General features: G+C 34.5%; 1 protein-coding gene across 3 annotated transcripts in view; it reads left to right on the top strand.

Moving 5' to 3' along the window:
- RALGAPA1 (Ral GTPase activating protein catalytic subunit alpha 1) overlaps positions 1–14,022 on the top strand; it is a 193,055-nt gene that overhangs the window by 50,663 nt on the left and 128,370 nt on the right. For all 3 annotated transcript variants that reach the window (XM_075531079.1, XM_075531077.1, XM_075531078.1), the window contains exons 14-16: positions 2,271–2,400; positions 4,235–4,472; positions 6,201–6,362. In XM_075531079.1, the coding sequence (XP_075387194.1) occupies positions 2,271–2,400; positions 4,235–4,472; positions 6,201–6,362 (530 nt within the window). The remainder of the gene's footprint in view (positions 1–2,270; positions 2,401–4,234; positions 4,473–6,200; positions 6,363–14,022) is intronic.

The following is a 14,022-nucleotide window of genomic DNA, read 5'->3' on the forward strand; positions in this document are numbered from 1 at the left end:
TCACTACCATTGAGTCAATTTTGACTTCTAAGAACCCTTTAGTGCAAAGTAGACCCCAGCTCCTTTGGGATTCTGAGACCTTAAGTCCGTACTGGAGTAGACAGCCTCATTTTCTCCCATGGAGCAGCTGGTGGGTACCATGTGGGTACCAGCTGGTGGTTACCACTACAAGTGGCTTACCACGTGGTGAGCAGCGCAGTGCGTATCCCACTACACCATCAGAGCACCAATGTGGGGATCACTTTGCGACTTTTCTAAGTGATAGCATTATGAGAAACTATATAACTATTTACAGTGAATTTATACAATTTTCCTAAAGAATTAAAATTACTCTCTAGAAAGAAAATGTTGACCCAAGAAGAAATTGGTATTTAATTTAGTGTACTGAATTGTATGGCTCACAGAAAAAAATTAAAAAGAAATACGCAGAATGGGAGAACTGACTCCAGGTGGAACATTTCTTTTGAAATAAATCTTTAAAAAATTACTGTTACTGTATTATAAAGTGAAATCTTATCTGACCTACAAATGAGGTTTGGTTTCACCACAAATCAGGTCAGATTTATTTGGAAAATCTTTATTTCATGGCTAGTTGATTTTTTTTAATATAGTAAGTAAAACTAGAAGCTTAGTGCTATAAATATGGCACCTTTGGTCTTTATGAATAAGTGCATGCATTTGTTTCTTAATAAATTTAGCATACTTTTAAAATTGATAGGGGCTTTTCTGTTTGATTCTATTTCCAAGAAAGGAAAAATGATCGGTTTAACTGGGATATTGCTACCTTGGTCACATTTGCACATGGAACATCCCGAATGCTGCTTGGCTTGGGACTGGCCCGTGAAGTAGCCAGAGAGGAGGGCGGAGACTATGATAGGGACTTGTGCTGCTAGTATGTCTCTCCACGTTAGTTGCTGTTCCCATGTCAGCCTCTTTCATATGTGTTGGAATCAATTTCTGAGCAGCTATGGAAAAGAAGCAAGGTGAAGATAACGTTAGGGTTTACTTTACTACACAAAGAAAACAGGAGGTTTTAACAATGTTCAAACTGAAAAGAATTCAAAGAGACAATAGAGTGATGGATGGTCTCTTATTAGCTTTCACACTCTGATCTTAAGATATCACTGTACTTTTGAATTTGAGTCTAGTATGATTTTAGTTATGTAATTATTTTTCATATTATAAAGATGAATTAGATGGTGGACAGATATCAAGGTAGAACTATGTGAGAGAAGAGAGCTTCAAAGTTTGTTTTTCACAAATTGAAGAATTAGCGAGGAACTTTCAAAAGATAAAAGACCCTAAATGGTGGGAGCCCAAGTGTAGGAGACGTCTTCAGAAGCTCATCCAATTCCCCTTACATAGTCACTGCATGTATGAAGGTAGCACTGAACCATCTGTTTTGATTTACATGAAAATGTAAATTAGTGTGAACTGCCGTTCTAGTGTGAACTGCAGATGTATTAATTTCTGTCTATCACAGTTTAAAACATCAGAAATTGATTGAATTCTGCAGATTTGAGCCTTGGTACTCTGCTGTTCTCTCATTTGCTCCTCCTCCTCCTTCCCAAACCTATCATTTCACCATATATTTATTTTTAGTATTTAATATTTTATTTATTTTCTCATTTTTTCCCTCTGAAACCATTTTATTTGGTGCTAATAATCTTTTTAAAATCATTTTATTGGGGGCTCGTACAGTTCTTATCACAATCCATACATACATCCATTGTGTCAAGAACATATGTACATTTGTTGCCATCATCAGTCTCAAAACATTTGTCTTCTACTTGAGCCCTTCATATCTGCTGTATTTTACCCTATTTTTTTATGTCTGCTAACATGAAGTTTAAAGTGTACTTTTAAATAAAGCTTGGACATGTCTGCAAAGCAAAAAAAAACAAACAAGTTTTCAAACAGTCCCTAAGGTGTGCACTTCTGCATTTGAGGGTGAGCAGACTGGATCAGTCTCTATATGCTCACCTGTAATTTATCAGCTTTTGTAGAACGTTTTACTTGATGAGAGAGCATTGTAACTGAATATTGGTGTGAAAATGATTGATATAGATTTATATAGATTTGTGATTGATAAATATTTATTTATAGAATGTTAAATGCTATTAAAGAAATATAAACATCTGAATTATCTTAAAAGTACTGATATTTTAGTTTCAGCGATAACATTTTTATAACAAATAATTAAATTTAATGTTAATAGCCCAAAGCAAACCTTTTCAAGAGGAAGACTTAATTTAAGTTTCTGCCCTCAGGGAAGAGATGCTGCTTGTGTTGCTGAGAGTCACGGAGTCCGTGCTGAAGACGCCGCCGCAAGCTTTTCTGCAGTCCCAGGGGAAGCGAGCCGGGACCTTGGCAGGTCGACTTGCAGGACCACTATTCCAGGCAATGAAAATACATCGATCCATAGATAACTAGATGGAAAGACCGGGGTTTTATTTGTTCTCTTTGTTTTCTTAAGGTTCATCAAGCTCTGAAATCGTAACCCGAGAAAATTTTAAATCAGAGATGATTTCATAGTAAATGACCTTTTTTAGTACTAAATAAAAAGTTGCCAATATACATAGCTATTTTCCTTTTTAATTAGCTTACACAACCCAGTAAACGAATGGAGGGAATGCCAAGAATGGGAAAGCCTTAGGATAGGCAGATGAAATGATCTCTGGCATACTTACGTACGGTTTTTAAAAAGCTGACATAGGGCTTAATACGCAATGATTTGATGGTTGCCTGAGTTCCCAGGTCGTTGAGTTTTTTTCTTGTAATGTTATTCCATGGTAATAAAGTAGCAAATAATCAAAATTCTTTCTTTTTATGATTCTTCACAGACTTTATAGAGTTATTTTCATTTCTTACAACTATCAATGTTTATTTGGTTATATAGAAATTTTTCAACTTGATGATCTATCCCTAACTGTAAATGTATTATAGCTGTTTGAAAAGTAAGAACCAAATGTTTTCTTAAGGTGACATTAAATACACATACATAGATAATGCAGTTAATATCAAAGATAATAACTTGGGAAATCTAATTCTTGCTATAAATAAGCCGTTCATATTTATTCCTTATTTTCATATGAGAGCATCAGAAAATTAGATGAAAAATTGAATGAAAAGATAATGGATTTTTTCCCATGACTTTTTGAAGCCCCTTTGTATATTAGTTTACCTAATATTCTTTGCAGGTTACAAGTAATCCTTTACAACGAGCTGCCTTTATTATCTAAATTACTGACTTTATTAATCTTTTTCTTAATGTCCTACAGGAACATAAATGTTTAGCTTGTTATAAGGGATAGCTGTTGTTGTAATCTGAACGTTTGAAGATCTGGACTAAGCTCTGGAAGCCACCACCACCTCCTTTTCCCTTTGACTTCTTCTAGTTACTTATCTATTTTTAATCATTTCATTGGGGGCTCATACAACTCTTATCACAATCCATACATACATCAGTTGTGTAAAGCACATTCTGTACATTCTTTGCCCTCATCATTTTCTCTCCACTTATAAGCCCTTTGCATCAGGTCCTCTTTTTTTCCCCCTTCCTCCTCCTTTCCCCCTCTCATGAACCCTTGATAATTTTCGAATTATTGTTTTGTCATATCACTGTCCTGTGACTTCTTTTAATAGAAATCAGAAAACCATGGGTTATAAAATATATAAATTATAAATCCTGCTTTGTCAGTAATTTCTGCCATTTAATAGGTATTTTTATATGATTGAAAGTATTACAGAATTCCTTTCATTTCACAAGTTTCTTTAAGATGAATTTTTAACCATTCTTTTATATATGAAGTTTTAAAACACATTATTGAAATACATGTGCTTTTATTTTTTCATGTTTTTTTATATAGTATAAAGAAATTTCAAAGACATAGCTAGTGATACCCATCTTTAATTTTAGCTATACAAGTTAGGATCTTTAAATTCAATAACCATTAATATTTTGAACAGTAAGATAAGGAATTCACCATGATGAATAGTTATCTGTTTATGAGGATATTTTATTGTTTTGGTAAGTTGTACTAATTATCGGAGTATTTGGAATTGGCAGTTGTTGAAATTAAGTTAATAGAAAATAATAATGAAAGCAAGGGTCATGGCTGTTATGAGATTTTAAATTCTGCTTATTTACAGATACTTTAAAAAATAACTGAATATCTGATATTGAAGTCACACACTGAATATGTTTTATTATTGCTTCTGGTTGTCTCTATAGACACTTATAGTTGCCTGGATCAAAGCAAATCTGAATGTGTACATCTCTCGAGAACTGTGGGATGACTTACTCTCTGTGTTGTCATCATTGACCTATTGGGAAGAATTGGCCACTGAGTGGTCACTCACTATGGAGACACTAACTAAAGTTCTAGCTAGAAATTTATATACCTTGGATCTCAGTGATTTACCTTTGGATAAGCTGAGTGAACAGAAGCAAAAAAAGCACAAAGGGAAAGGTAAGAAACCATTCACAGATGTGCCATAAAACCTTTCTCAAATAATTGGGGTGGGAAATCCAGCCCATGGAGGTGGGGGGTGGGGGAGTATGAGCCATGTTCTCTTTCAGATGATTTCCTCAGCTGTCCAGTCTGAAGGCTTAACATTTCAGACAAGAAAGAATGTAGATAGCATGTACATTTTCTTAAATAATCTAAAGATTAATATTAATCTTGATGATAAGTAGAGCATTACATACAATTTAACTTACAATTAAATTGATAATCCAGTCTTAACTATTTTATTTTTCATAGGTAACCAAAATGGAAATATATAAAATGCTATTATGCACATGTTTTGTTTGTTTTTAAAACAGAAAGTGATTTCATACTTCTCTGTTTAGAAAAGTATATAATTAAAAGTTATGTGGAGAATTCTTGTGATGGCTCTTATTTTTAACTAAAAGTAAAGATTCCCTAAAAATGAAATCTGTATTTGTTTAATATTAAAGAGAGGTGTGAAAGGCATTAGCATATCAGTAATACATGTCTTTATAATTCTTTTATTTTGAACTCGATAATTTTTTGCTAATTAGAGATTAGAAGCTAGCCATTGGAAAAAGACGAGGCTATTGGACATTACATCTGAGCTATATCATAGTCAATCAATCACTTGTCATAATCAATAACTTGTCCAGGGCATTAAAATTATTTTTAGCAGATTTTAGCTCAGTAAAATCTAAACCAATTAAATAAAGATTTTCATTATTTGTGTTTAGAAGTATAAGTTTGTAAAATCAATGTCAATGTTGTGATACAGTAAATCGTGGTATTATTTTGTTTTACCTCAAGAAGAGCTTTTCTTTATCTGCTTTTCAGAAAAGGTATTGACATGTAATTCTGTTTGTTTACATTTTATATCACTGTTATCCAAGGTCCATTTTTTTCATAATAAGATTTATAGCCTCAGAACCCTATTGGAGCAGCCCTACTCTGTTCTGAAGGGTTGCTATGAGTCAGAATTGTCTCAATGGCTGGGAGGGGAAATAAGCTTATCTGTAACAGAATAAGTATGTAACTGACATATGGCTGTTTTACTCGCTAGTCATTTAACATTATGCTGAAATTTACTACTGTGGAATTAATAATCGCTATTCAAGCTCATTTGGATGTGTAACTAATATGGATGTAGTTAATGCTGGGTTGATAAGATGATCATGTGTCCCTTCATCCAGGACACCATTATTGTAGTGTATTTCTTGTGGAATTTACTCACTAAAGTGACTTTGGGGAGTTGTGAAAAATGAATAATGCATTAGTCAAAAGTTAAATTGTATAATAGTTTTATAATAAAGTACATTAATTGGTATTTGATTATGGCTGGCAATTGTTGCATAGATTCAAATGAATTGAAAATCAGTGACAAAATGGTAAAATTTATTTTTACTGGATTATGAATTTCTCAAGTGGCTATTATTGGCAGTTAGAAACAGGGTAACTTACTTAGGATAGTTGTTGGTTAGCTCATTTCTTGTCTCCTTTTGGTTGTCTGAATGCTGTGTTTTTCTTATAAATCAGAAGGGTGGCAGATAATTCATAACAATTTATAAATTGATGGTATAGTTTTAAATTTGGGGTCTTTCATTTTTGAGTCAATACGTTTTTATTGGATTGAAGTTCAAAGAAACCTTAAAATACATTTTTTATTGTTGCTCATTATGAGTTTATCCTGAAACTCTACATTCCTAGGAGTTGGACATGAATTTCAGAAGGTGTCGGTAGACAAGTCATTTTCTAGAGGATGGAGTCGTGACCAGCCTGGCCAAGCGCCAATGAGACAGAGAAGCGCAACAACCACTGGCTCCCCAGGAACAGAGAAGGCCAGGAGTATAGTGCGCCAAAAAACTGTTGGTATGTGGTCTTCAAAATCATGACACTGGTCCAGGGCAGTACCTTCATGTCTGCAGTGTTCTCAGGTGTGGTTAAGTGATAAGAAGCTTCACAATGTGTGCACATGGTTTTCTTATCTGTTAAAAGAGTGCTTCCTAGAGTGACTCCTTTTTTTAGAACTACTCAACGACAAATGACTATGTTATCACTTTATGCTATTACGATTTTATCTTACATGATTGTTAATATATATATATATATAGTTTTCTCTATGTATCCCTAATTTTAAAACATTATTTTACAGAATTGAAGGGATAGAGCTTCTGTTCGCTTTTCAGAACTTAATCATTAACTGGTGTAGTTTCTACTAACTGAATATACCCACAAATATGAAAAATTAAGGTAGCTGACTTTCAGAGCTACATTTGTTGAATAGTTAGGTTGACTTTTCAATCATCCACTGAGGAATTTCTGATTCTTGCTGGCAGATAGCTGGGGGCATAGTGGAGTCTATTGTTAGGTTCCTTGCTGTCTTAATGGATGTGGAAGATATTTTTGTAATGGGGGAAAGAGAAATGAAGAACAGTATTAGAAATAATTTCTGGACATGGGATCACACAACATCCTGTTGACCTAGCTACCCATCTTTTTCCTTTCAGAAGTTTATAGCTTAGTTTGAATTGTGGTAGAAAGTGTGCTGCAATGAGGACAAACCTCTTTTCTTTCCTTTTCTCACTTCAGTCACTGATCTGCTAAATAGCCTTGGACAATTTACCAAATCTTTCTAAGGACTTCATCCTTGTAGTGGGAAGGATAATAACTCACATTTCCAAGACAAATTTTTTTGGTTGTTTAAGGCTTTTCAACCTATGACTCTTCAGAAAGAAAATTTCTTCTGGTACTGTATCTAGGAATCACTAAAAATGATGAATTTTAAAGAAAAACTTATTAAGTATATAAGCTATAAAATTATGAACTCTAGAAACATTTCCTTAATATAGTCAGTAATAGACATGAAAAGCCTACTTGTATTCAGCATTTTTACTAGTGGTGCTAATCAGCTAAAAAACTTGGAAAAGAAAGTGTATAGAGTGACGAAAGGAATGAAGTTGTCGTTATGAATATCTATTAGGTATCTGATTGTCTACATAGACAAAACCATCAGCAATAATAAGAATATAAAAGAACATTCTCAGAACGGATCTGCTCATATAAAGAAAATCATAATATGTAAAAAATGCAGTAAGTGAGATGAAAGAGGGAATTCTAAGTAATTCTAAAATTGGGTTTTTTTTCCCATAATGGAGAAAATGCAATCGAATTTCTAGTTTACAGGATTTATGCAAATTATATGAACAAATGACTGAAATGTGAAAGCAAAACTTGAAAATGTTAGAGAAAAGATTGTGAATATATTTTAACTCTACAATTGTGACAGTATTTTTTCCAAATACATATAAAGCATTATCATCAAGAAAAGATGGATTGTTTAAAAAAAAGAAGGTTGATAAACTAAATCAAAATTAAGTTAGAGGAGAGATCCAGGAACTAAACAAATAGTAACAATGATTGCCTTTGAAAAGGAATACTTGTGGTCATTGTTAGAAGATAGATTCATGTATTACCTATTAAAAAAGGCTATATTTGACTTTCATTTCTTGTAAACTAGTTACAAGTGTAACTTTTGTTCTTTTAAAAATTGGATTATTGATTTTTATTTATAATTCATTGTAGTTGATGAGAATATACACAGCAAAACATACACCAATTGAACATTTCCACATATATAATTAAATGACATTGACTACTTTTTTTGACCTTTTTAACCATTCTGAAGCATTTTTGGGTTTCTCCATTTTTAACAAATTCTAATTGCTCCCTAAGTTTCCTATATAGGGTTGTATGTTGTTATTGTTCATTTGATTTCACGATAGATCTTACAAGAGTGGAATGCTCAAGGTAACACTTTTTAACTAGTTATGCTAAACTGTTCAGTTTTAAGACTCTAAAGGCTCTTTTTGGTTTATGTTTTAAAGATTATCTTAGGGAGTAGTTTTAGGGATTTACCCTGCTTCCATTTGGAGTTTTGTGAGAATATGATACTCTGTTCTGCACTTACATCTTTTTGATCAGGATTTTTAAATAGAATCTTTGTTTATCTCCCCTTCTCCCCCACTCCCCCATGGCAAAGGAGGCAGTTGGCTCATGGAGCCAATTAGCCACAGGTTTTATTTCTTTCACCTATTTGCTACTCTTCTTTCTTTTGTTGCTCCGGGTGAATAGACATCAATTGTTGCACCTTAAAATCCCCAGGCTGTCCACAAGGAGCTGGGAGGTAGAACAGAACCACATTCTTAGGTTTATTAACTGGGATGCCCTATGAAACCATGACCCTGAACCAGGGGTCCTCAAACTTTTAAACAGGGGCCAGTTCACTGTCCCTCAGACCTGTTGGAGGGCCGGACTAGTTTTAAAAAAAACTATGAACAAATTCCTATGCACACTGCACATATCATATTTTGAAGTACAAAACAAAATGGGGCAAAAACACCCCACGGGCCGGATAAATGTCCTTGGTGGGCCACATGTGGCCCGCGGGCCGTAGTTTGAAGACACCTGCCCCAAACCGTCAAGCCAAGGATTTTCCCAAGATATTTTTGGTTGTACGTAAGCCGCCTCAGCAGGTACTCTTGTTACTATTTTCAGTAGATTGAGCACACATCTTTTGCCAATTCAACTTTTTACAGGCCAATAACTTACTGAGAGCAATTACATTAAACAGCTGTGTGACCTTACCCTTAATCAAGCTGATTGTTCCATCACTGAAATTTGAACATTTACTCCATAATCAGTAGTAACTCCTTTTCCTCCCTCTGCCCCTGTAACGACTAAGAAACTGGTCTCTATACATTTACTTATTCTTCTCTTTTCGTAGGAGCTCTAATGGTGTAGTCGGTTACCCTTTGGGCTGCAAACCACAAGGTCAGCAGTGTGAATACACCAGCTGCTCCATGGGAGAAAAACGAGGCTTTCTATTCCCGTAAGAATTACAGTCTCAGAAACCCAGAGGGGCAGTTCTACTCTGCCCTTTAAGGTCACTGAGTCAGAATTGACTTGATGGCATAGAGTTTTTGGTCATTTTTATATAAATGAGTGCAAAGGATATATGCTCTTTTGCAATTATTTCGCTGTCTTCTAGCATCATTCATATTTTAGCATGTATCATTATGATTTCACTTGCCGAGTAGGATTCTATTCAATGTGTGTGCCACATTTGTATACCCGTGCTGATGAGCACTTGAATTGATTGCATTTCTTGGCTACTGTGAGTAGTGCGGCAGTGAGCATAGTTGTACCATGCTAGCTTTTCTGCATCCCGGTCTTTTGAGAATATTCCCACAGGTGGAATTGCTAGGTCATATCACAAGTTCCAGTTTTGAGGAATCACTTTACTGTTTTTTCCACAAATGTATAGCTTTGTGTTCTCACCAGCAATGGATAAAGGTTCCTATTTCCTCACCAACATTCGTTATCTCTCTGTTATTATAATCTTAGTTATCCTGGTGGAGTGAAATGACATCTCATTATGGTTTTCATATGCCTCCTTGCATGTATTTAGTGCCCATTTGAATGTCCTCTTTCGTTAAATGTCTGTCTATTCAAGTCTTTCATACATTTTATTTTAAGATTACTTTTCTTTTTGTTGTTAAGTGGTTTAAGTTTTGTATATATTTTGGTTAATAGATTCTTTACAGATGTATGGTTTCCAAAGTTGATCTCCCAGTTGGGGGCTTGTCTTTTCCTTTTTTACGTAAGGATTTTATTGGGGTCACTGTGAGTCAGAATCGACTCAATGGCAGTGGACTTTGGAGTTGAGGGTAGGTAACCCACAAAAAACTCAATTTTGGAATACACTTAACCTTTCATACATTACATGGCAAGGCATATTGAAAGCATATTATTAATTTTAATATAATCTAAACTCACTTTTTGTTACATGGATTTTCCTAAAAACTGCTTTTAAGGACTCTAATTTTGTTAATATTCATTAAATTGGGTAGAATCTTAAGTATTTTAGTTATAAATTATGAAGTATATTTGGTTTTGGTTAGTCTTAAACATTTTGTTTCCATTTTCTGTATGTTTGCAGTAGAAATCTCCCTCTCCTCCCTTCTAAATGATTATTCTGGACTTGTAACCAAATATAGATAGATGTTCATTAAGCAAAGATTTATTGACCTTCTGTTTGTCAAGCACCAGAGATACAAAGATAAAATAATAAAGTTCTTGCATTTGAAATGTTGAGGAAACAGGCATGAAAACATAGTCAGTAAATATAGATCATCAGGTTTATAAAAGCAGGAATTTTTGCTGTGCTGCTGTAAATTAGTTGATTAGATGGGAGAGTCAGAAAAGTTTCACAGATAAGATGACATTTCAAGTATGAAGTATGTCAGGAGAGAAAAGTCAAGGGTGTTAGCAATACACATTGCTGTTATAAAAGAGCATGACATTTTTAGCAAACAATTTAAAATCTTTTGTAATGGAAGCGTAATGAGACAAAAGGAAGAGATGAGACTTAGTTATCAGGAAAACCCAACATTTTGAATTGTTAAATGAACTGGGTTTTTGTCTTATTCTATTACTAGACTGGATATTATGCAGTATTTCAATTCTTTACTTCCTTTATAAGATATTGCTAAAAATGCAGTTCTAAAAAGTCATTTAGTATTTAAGCTTTTATTTTTCTCAAGAATCTGATTCCTTATGTTGATTGCTAATTTTTAATTTAATTTGATTATGAACTATATGCATTTTTTAAAAAAAACTGATCCTAAGAGTGACCTGGAAACTCTGTGAGGGAGGAATTTGAAGATAGAAAAGATTCCGTGCAGGTTTGCTTAGAGCAGTGCCCACACATGGAACCAAAAGGTTCTTTGATGTAACAATATTGATTTCTTTAAAATTTGCATTAGAGGAAAAATAATTAGCTGTGAGGCTGCCTATGTACAATCAAACACCTGTATTGTATTCCTTGGTTTGGAGGTGTAAGGTCATGTTGCCGTGGGACATTCCAATTAAATTGGAATGTATAATAATAATGTTTAAGGCTACTGTTCTTTTCCCTAGCTCATTGCATAGTACTCAGGTCTTTAAAGCTTGCATTCTGCCTCCAAAGCACAGTTGGTCTCTATCATTTAAAGAGCAACAGAGGAGGAAAGTCAAGAATAAGAGGAAGATAAGGGAATGTGTTGGCAATTGTTTCTCTGAATAACTGCCTCTTTCTCCATGAAACCAGAACTTGAAGGCGCCTGGCTACCATTACTGAACACTTTGATCAATGGTTCTGTACAAGAGTCCTGATTTTTTAAAAAGCAGAAAATGCAGTACAGTTTTAAATCTCGTGGACTCTCAAACTCTCTGTCGCCGTAGAGGGTGAGCAAACCCCTGAAACGATTGCCTTGAGGATAACCTGCAATCCTTACATAAAAAATGCCCCGTGACATTTCTTTAAACAGTAATAGTGTAACTGATGAATAATGTCTACCTTGAGCATTGAGCTCTTCTGAGGAATATCTATTTGGGATCAAATCGACAACATCAACTTGAAAGGTTAGCTAGGAACCTTAGGGAGCAGCAAGTGAGCTGAGCTACTGACGATGGGGTGAGTATGATTACACAAGCTGTAATTGGTTCACTAAACTCACTAAACTTTACAGGTAGAAACTGTATATGTTTTGCCAATACATTCTCAATGACAAATTTTTTTTTAAATTTAAGTTTGTATTTAATAAACTTTCAACCATTGATTTAAAAAAACAGTGCTAATTAAAGTGTATGCTGTTTGTTAATGCCATACCATTGTAACTGCTAATAAGTAGCATTTTCCTGCTTACACCAAAAAACTTTACATTCAGAATATTGTATGTGTTCTCTGGGGGTTTTTTCCTTACAGCTTGCCAGCATTTGCTGTGCTGAAATGTTTTAATTTAAAATTTCCTTCCTTTGTATCTTTTTAGTTTTCTCTGTTGCTGCTTTTCTGTGACACGAGCCTTTCATTGTAGTCACTCTTCTTTTTCCTCCCCACTTCTTTCTTTTCCTTTTTTAAAGCCATGAGAAGCCGATCCATTGGTGAATGTGCTCTGCCATCGGCCTATATACGCAGTGCTAAAAGTGCTCCTGTTCTGATCCATACTTCCAAACCCTTCTTGCCTGATATTGTTCTCACTCCCCTTTCTGATGAGCTTTCAGGTAGTGCCACCTCTGCTAATTTCTGCACCACCCTTTTCACTTTTTAATTCTGCTTTCAAATTTTGCTTAATCAAATAAACTCTTCAAAGTTAATTTCTTTGGGGGAGGAATGGGAAACGGGGAAAGCAATGGAGAAATCAACATTTTGAGTTATTTGAGCTCTAAGGCTGTCCGTGCAGTCCATTCTGGAAGTGCTGAGTTTAGTGCTGTGCCAATGTCCAGTAGTTTTCTTTGTCCTTGGGTGGCATAGGAAGTAGTAATGTCTATTTATTACCTTATGAATATATCAAAGAAGTGACTTGAAAGATAATTATAAAAGTTTGGGCCTTTCAATTTTCTATTGTGTTTTACCAGGTGATACTGCCCTGCTGAGGGGCCCTGGGTCGAACCAGAGGGGCTTCAAAAGCAAATACCAACACTTTCCCCTGCCTGTGGGTTAAAATACCAACATTTTCATTGTCAGGGGGCACTGTGGTTTTTTTTCTGGAAAGGAGGTGATCAGACCAAATAAGTTTGGGAAGCTATGCTCTACAGTAGTAGAATAAAGTAAAAGGAAATCAATAATCCAGAAAAAGATATAATCTAAATGTTACTTTAAAATAAAATCTTTGTATTTATATTAAAATAGTAAACAATTCTAAAAACACACTCCTTTTAAATCAAATAAGAATATCATTTGGTGAAGCCCCAACTTCTAAAGACCAGTAAAACTTGCCCAACTTCCAGTTCTGCCTGAGGTCTTTGATCCACACCACCGGTATAATCTGACTTTGTTTATGGTTTAATTATCACAATAAAACGCACAGATCTGAAATTCATTTTAGTGAATGTTGTACAAATCTCTGTTATCACTCCAGTGAAGACATGGAACAATCTGTTCACCCCAAAAGTCCCCAAGTGATGCTTACCATCTAATACGTTCACGGGCCCAAATGCTTTTTAATTGTAATCACCATAGATGAGTTTTATCCCTGTGTTGAGGAGTTTTGCATAAAAAAAACAATTTACTGCCTCATTTTTAGACGGAAGCAGTCTTGTTGGATATAGCAGTTATGTAAATTTTGCTAACTCAAAAACAAAATTTTTTGTACATTCTTACATATTTTAAACTTCTTGGGAGTGTTTCCCCAAGATTGCCACTTTGGGTGAAGTTGCTGATTTGTTTTTGTTTTTAATCTTTATACCTTTTGGTTCTAATGGACTATGGACTTACACAGAAGCAGTGTGTGTTGTTATTAATAATAATATTTCTATCACTCCTTTTTCCTATCAGTAGTCTCACAAGATTTAAATGAGTATAGAAAGAGATACTAAAATACTGCTGTGTTTGATAGATTTGTGAATATTTAAATGAAAAAAACTATTTGCTTTTTCAAATTGTCTACCTAAAATAGGTGGTTCTCAACCTTCCTAATGTCGTGACCCTTTA

This window comes from Tenrec ecaudatus, chromosome 14, assembly GCF_050624435.1.
Source record: "Tenrec ecaudatus isolate mTenEca1 chromosome 14, mTenEca1.hap1, whole genome shotgun sequence".
Taxonomy (NCBI): Eukaryota; Metazoa; Chordata; class Mammalia; order Afrosoricida; family Tenrecidae; genus Tenrec; species Tenrec ecaudatus.